The sequence below is a fragment of the Clytia hemisphaerica genome, unplaced genomic scaffold (genome assembly GCF_902728285.1).
Source record: "Clytia hemisphaerica strain Z4C2 unplaced genomic scaffold, Clytia hemisphaerica genome assembly, whole genome shotgun sequence".
Lineage (NCBI taxonomy): Eukaryota > Metazoa > Cnidaria > Hydrozoa > Leptothecata > Clytiidae > Clytia > Clytia hemisphaerica.
In genome coordinates, this window is record NW_027103726.1 from 1,377,347 (window position 1) to 1,384,706 (window position 7,360).

The 7,360-nt window shown below is 34.1% G+C and overlaps 1 protein-coding gene across 1 annotated transcript; it reads left to right on the forward strand.

The window, feature by feature from the left end:
• Nucleotides 1-1,137: 1,137 nt before the first annotated feature.
• Nucleotides 1,138-2,044, forward strand: LOC136804742 (uncharacterized). Its single transcript, XM_067061347.1, has 2 exons — nt 1,138-1,146; nt 1,655-2,044. Exons 1-2 carry the CDS (start codon nt 1,138-1,140, stop codon nt 2,042-2,044), a joined length of 399 nt encoding a protein of 132 aa, XP_066917448.1.
• The last annotated feature ends 5,316 nt before the right edge of the window (nt 2,045-7,360 follow it).

Consider the following 7,360-nt stretch of genomic DNA (forward strand, 5'->3'; position numbering starts at 1 on the left):
ATCAAAAAGCAGACAAGTTCTAAAAAAGTCAAAAACTGAAAAATGTGAGGAGGGAGAAAATTATCAATACTCACATAAAGGGAAAATCAAAAAGGAAAAAAAAACAGAAAAAAAACTAGTCACAATATCAAAAAATATAAATTTGTATAAAAAAAAGTCAAAACAAAGTTTTGAAAAACAATGAAAATTAATGATATGTACCACAAACTCAAGAGAAAAACCCAATTTTTATTATGTTGAAAACAGTTTCTTGAAAAAGAAATCCTCTTCTCCCTACGTCCATCTAGTTGGGTGTCAACCCTCAATCAATATTCATTTGATGTAAGAGTATATAAAATGTTTACTATTTCAAGATTATTTTTCAAAAAATATCATAAACTGCGATCAATTCTTCAAAACCAAATAACCAAACATTCTGATCATTTTGACCTGTACCATTGTTTTGATTATGCTTTAGAGCCGCAATCATAGTGAAGAAAAATCCCAAGTTATAGAAGAGATAAATTCATTCTAATAAACTTTCATAAAAACATTTGAAAATATAAGGAGCCTTTTTTCCAAAAAGGACCAATTATGAATGGCTTGTGTATCTTGTTAATACTCTATTATATGAGAAATATAAAAAAGTGAGAGAAATTGAGAAATTGTGAAGATTAAGATGAGAAATTGTATTGTAAGAAGAAACTTTTATTGAAATGATAAACAAACCAGAATAAACTAAACAATAAAAGTATGAGCAATCGATATTTCTTTCTAAATAACCATTTTTGGGTTCAGAATGAGCTGAGACTTAAGATTTGAGAAAGAAAACACCTTTTATTTTAGGCCAAAGTATTTAGAAATATTTTATAATAAAATCTCGAAATAGCATAATATGCCCTCATCAAATGTAACATATTAACCTTTTCTAGTTATGTGGTTTATGAAGAGTGAAAATCAAAAGTAATGCTAATTGAGGTATAATTCTAACTCTCTTTAGCCAAACATGTCAAAAAACACTCAAGTATCCACATTATTTTAAGATTCCCAGTTATCATTTTAAAAAACTAAGCTACAAACCAGATAATTATGCCATTATATCCTTTCATGATTCTTTTTATTTGAACAAAATGCAAAGAAAGATCAAGGAAACAAAACATGTGTGTGGTATTGAGATATCTTTTTTATAAGATTTCTAAAGACTGACAATCCTACTGTGATATGTGATGAGAAGCATGGAATTGACAAAACTGTATAGACACTGCCATAAATAACTTTGTCACTTTCATTATTCAATAAAGTGCAGACACTATTATTTCAATAAAGTAATTGAAATTAAGAAACTTGAGCTGTTAGGGTGTAAAAAGACTTTGACAACTTAAAGAAATAGCATAAGAGGATTAAAAAGCCAAAGCGTATCAGCAAAAGCCCAGAAAAACCAACTACTGTAATAAAAGGAAACAAAATGTCATAAGATTTAGAAACCAAGTAGTAGGCTTATTCAATAAACAAAAATATATTTGAGGAAGACATTATGTAATCAAATTATAACCTGCTAAAACAAAATGGAATCAATTGAAATATATCAGACAAATTCTCAGATTTGACACAGAGCAATAGGCATTCAGTAGATCAGTGATAGTTCTGAGATATTTTTTGAGACCCTACACCACAGAAAGTGAGTAACACTACATTAGGTGAACACACTACATTAGGTGAACACACTACAGAAGGTGAACACACTACAGAAGGTGAACACACTACAGAAGGTGAACTCACTACAGAAGGTGAACACACTACAGAAGGTGAACACACTACAGAAGGTGAACTCACCACAGAAGGTGAACACATTACAGAAGGTGAACACACTACATTAGGTGAACACACTACAGAAGGTGAACACACTACAGAAGGTGAACTCACTACAGAAGGTGAACTCACTACAGAAGGTGAACTCACTACAGAAGGTGAGCACACTACAGAAGGTGAACACACTACAGAAGGTGAACTCACTACAGAAGGTGAACTCACTACAGAAGGTGAGCACACTACAGAAAGTGAGTAATACCACCGTGAGTGAGTAACACCACCAAAAGTGAATTGAACATCTAGCTCTACCTAATGTGAGAAACACTACAGAATAAGTTCTGACTTGTAAATATTTTTCTGACTATCTATAAAAACGCCAACCTTGTTAGTCTAATCATTAAAACAAGTCAACAGAGAAGAAAAGAAAAAAACAAAAGCAAGGAAACTACAAAATGGAATCTCAAGGTGAAAAACGTTCCTCAGTTTCTAAACAAAATGGTGAATCTTGTGGTAAAAAAAATGAAGAAAATGTATAAAAGGAAGCCCTTTCAAGAAAATACACTCTTCTAAAAACAAAGGAGAGAGAGAGAGAAGAGAGAGAAGACTTACCCTCCGATATCATCGGACCGGGCCCTATCCCGGGATAGTTTCCTACCCCTAGATAGGGAAATCACAGCGCTTTCCAGACATTGTATTCTGTGCTCGCTACACATCAGAGCTGTCAGTGGGGGGTCGGTACTAAAATCTCAAACATCATGACATTTAGTGACGTGGTGGTACTGCAAAAAAGCTCAAAAATAATTTTAGTACCATGTGTACTAAAATACCATCTTAGTATTTTGTTCTAAAATCAGCCAAAATGGAGCATTTCTTTAACAATTTTGGAAAAAATTTGATTTTTTTTCTTCAGGAATTTTCGAAAAAATCTTCAGAAATCTTTCGGAATTTTTCCAATTTTTTAAAAATATTTTTATGTACAGTTCAGCACAGTTTAGTAATAAAATTATATTATTTTGCAGATTGATGCACTAAATTTGACTAGGTTTGTAACAATGACCCCATTTTGGTAAATTTAAAGCCGTAAAAGGGCAAAAAATGGGTGGTATCTATGTTAAATTGCTCAAAACAGTGGTCAAAGCAGTTTTTTTCTGTGAGACGGAAAATTTCAGATTTTTTACCCCCTAGATTGGCTAGAAAGGTACTAAAATTTGTTAATCAAAACAACTCAAAATGTTCTTAAAATGCCGATCATACAGCGAAAATACACATTTATCTAAAAAGGTTTAAAAATAAACATGACCAAAATGTAAAATCAGCCAGAAAAACAGTTTTAATACGAGATATCTTTCTGATGGAATTATTCTAGAGAATAAAATCACTATTTGTTGCTAAATAATCATTTCTAACTGAGACTGAAAACTTTGACAACAATTTCAGTGAGACGGAAATCTGTCTAAGACGGAAGAACTTTGATCACTGTCAAAATAATTTTGGTACATGTGTACTAAAACGACATTTTCGAAAAATAGGTGGGGGTATGTCAAAAATTAGTGAAAATCCTTTTAGTACTCATGTATGTCTTACATTTTAGTACTGACCCCCCCCCCCCACTGGTGCTGTATCTAAAAACAAAGGCAATAGCAAAATGTCTATCAAAACACAAAATTGTCTATTGCGCGATGGGGAGGAAGAAGCAATGGTCGTCAGAGAAGTCTTCTCAGATGCAGCGGACTATAGATACAGATTCGACTTCAAAGGAAGAGCTAATGTCGAAATGTTGATCATCGGTGTGCCAACCCTTTTACAAAAGTTTGAAAAAACTGGAAAACTTGTTGACAAGGCAATGTTTGATGAAATCAAAGCACTAAAATTGGAAATGCATGATGTCGAAAATTTTAGAATTATGTTGAAGGAAAATAGTGAAGCCGTAATCAAACATTTTCTGATTATATAACCTAAGTGTATATATTATTATATATAAAATTCATAGGTATTTTTCAAAATAAATAATAAATTTAATTGTTTGTTTGTTTCTTTTTCCATAAAGAAACTTTCTTACAGACAGCTGGCATATTTTTGAAAATCAGGACTAACAATGTGACTAACATTACAAAAGTGAGTTACTGTTAAAGGTTATGCTGAATTATAACAGTAACACTGCTGAAAGGGTGCTTACATGTGAGCTTATCTTTTAAAATGCAACGCACAGGATGAATTTACCTGGATAAAAAGTTCATTCCACAAAAGTTCATTTGCACAAAAGTTTGTTTGGACGAAATTAGTTTGTGTTTGTTATGAACCTTAGCTAAAATTTGACTTGTCTGAACTTTATGGAATCATCAGTAATACCAACTCTGAAAAGGAGAGAGGAATTGTTATTTCAAAAGAAAAGAAATGCTTAAAATTTCTAAATGGAAGAAAGATCAAATCCAAAGTTACAAGTTTCAAAGCTTCAGTGACAAAGATGAAGACGAATGAATGCGAATTCTATCATTCTCTCGCCCAACAAAGCTGACCTGCTCATTGAAGACATCAAGAAATATTTTGAGACTAACTTATCTATCTTAGTTCTTAGCCCTGTTTTGAGACAAGCTAGTCCTGTTTGATCCTCTTTTCGGACTAACTAATCCTATACTTTGTCCTTGTTAGTCTCATTTTTGAGATTAAATAATCCTTGTTTGTGGCAGAGTATTCGTCATTTGTGTCAGGATACTCCTTATTAGACTTCTATTAGAGCTATCCAATTCCTGTTTCGAACTACCTAGTTTTGATAAATCTTTTTCAGGTTTAGCTAATCCATCTCTGAGATTACCTAGTTCCAGCTTTGGGAGTACTGTCAATGACTCTAACTTGGAACTATCTGACAAAACATGGGACTGCAATACGGCCACCATTTCACTGAATCTCCAAAGTCATTTAATTAACATAACTGCAAATCATAGATAGCAAATGATGTGAATACGCTACTCTCACCAGATAGGCTTTCACGTCGAAAAAGGAACAAATCTTTGCGAAAAGAAACGTGTAATGCGATTGCGCACATTCGTATAAGCGCCTGAACAAAGATAAAAAAAGTCTGTTCTTCCATGGAAAATTGTGAGATCTGTCATCAACACTCGGTAATTTTGATACAGTCAATCGCACACGCTGGAAAAAAGTCTCTAGAGAAAAAAAAACAAAAAACAATGGCATCAAGATGTGAGCACTGTGTGTGTTTAATTGTTAATTACTTTTCAAATTATGTACTTTTAAAATGCTTTAAAAATACATTGGGTTGTGATCAAAACCTCTCTTGGGGATTTCCAAAACTTTTTTAGCTTTTCCTAAAATATTATCCCACAAGGGAATACTGTCAACTTCTCTAACTTGGTACGATTGGTCGAAACATGGGACTGTCGATATTCTGGCCTGTATTTTCACTTACTGTTAAATCTCTTTGACAACAAATTTGTTTTGATAACTCCACCAAGTTTATCAATCATAATTTTTGTCATAACATGTCACGATAACTTTCACTGATCCCGCACCCTTTTTAACTTTTCAAAATGACCGGACGCCGATTGGAGAATTAGAGAACGCCGGACGCCGATTGGAGAATTAGAGAACGCCCGCCGCCTATCCGCCTATCGCCTAATGGGATTAACAAATAACGAGTGTGTAACTTGCTGCGCGAGTGACATCAATGCTCCATTGTTTTGCCACTAATTTGGTCTTCTTCGTTCCAGACACTCGCGTGTGTTCCACTACGGATTTTTTCATATTGTAATTTAAAAGCCTACTCGTTGCGAAAGAGAAATCGGGTATTTTTTAATACGCCGTTCATTAACTCAAATCAAATGACTTTGGAGGTTTGGTGAAATGGTGGCCGGATTACCGTCCCATGTTTTGTCAGATAGTCCCACGTTAGAGCAGTTGATGGTAGCTTGTTTTACAATATTTTTAAATTCTGTAACAAGTCTTGATGAGCACAGTTGCATTTTTTATGTGTAAAGAAGGTAAGTGTTCAAGAGAAAAGTTTGCTCGCTGTTTTTTATGATTTTTGGAAATTTCGATATTAAAAAAACATCAGCTTGTTTTAAATAATTTTCTAACTACCTTTTCAAACCTATGTAATGTATGATATCTCAAAATTTAAGTTAAAGCATCCTCTATACGATAAAAAAAGAACAAACAAAAAATTTAAGTCCTGAAGCTCACAATATCTGGACAAACCTGTATACCTTTTTTTGGTGCACCCGGTATTTCTTGCTAAACCATTTCTAACTGAGACAGAAAACTTTGACAAAAATTTCTGTGAGACTTGACTTTGATCACTGCAAACAGTTACATCAAAATGCCTCGAAAATGTCAATATGAAAATTGCGTAATCAGAGAACGTATGTCTCGCTCATTATAAAAAGGCCGAGACAAACTTTCAATAATTGGATTGTAACATCGAGTTAAGTCTCTTTTGTTAAGTCACCAGGGGGCAAATAAAACAGACCTTGATACATTTATCACTCGTTTCAACTCGACGATTCGTTTAAAACTCAGCCTCTTAAATATTTGGGGTAAGGTAAAAGGTGAAAGCTTCTTCGTAAGATATGGATCTATTTTTCGGATCCGGTATGCGGGAATAGTGTCAGGACCTGCAGGCGACCTGGTAGGGTTGGGTTTGGGTGTGGTTTGGGTGTGGTTACGTATCAGATTAGCTAGGAATTGGGTTATTATCAGTTAGGGTTAGGGTTGGAGCTCGAAAAAAGCACTCTTTTGTGATTTTCTCTTAATACAGTCTGGTCTGCAGTTTGTACAATATAAATAGCCATCAGAAACGCTATCTCGGCATAAATCCGTGGCGCAGTGGATAAGGCATTGGGTTTCAAATCATCGGAACTTTGCATTTAGTGGGTTCGAATCCCACCGGTGACGATCTGTCGGTAAGTCATTCAGTAAGTTAGAAAACATAGTAAATAACTCACACAGAACCAGAAAGTCAGAAAAACTACGAGCAAGAGACTGGAAAGTACGAAATAAGTCCAGATCTGTCTTTCGTCTTTACGAAGAAGCCACGACCTAGGTAAAATATGTACAAAGAAATTCATACTTTTCTAACCCGGCGAATCTTTAAAAAAGAAGCGAACAATAAAATATAATTACCCTTTCCAAATAAACCTCTTCGGTGGCGAGCGTAGTCTACTCTGACGTAATTGTAACATTTATGTGATGGGAGTTTGACATATGCTTGTACTCTCTGTGTATTTATATTCGTTGTAATGTAATGTTGTTTGGGGAATTATGAAGTTCTCTGGAATTTCGATTGCATTTATTCAGGTTGATTTTTTATGACTTCTAATAATGGTACTTTTTCTAACGAGTTTGATTACTCTGTTCTCACACTTATGTCTTTTTTTTTCGCGTCCTTTTCCGTGATTACTTTTATTCATATTTTTAAAGACAGGTAAGAAGGCATATTGATGTAACTGGCAAAATACAGCGACACAGTGCATATATTGTATTGAAAGTGATTGATTCCTGTTTTTGCAGGTTTGTTATTTCACTTCGAGACAGCCGTGGCTTGTGCGAAAGATATTTT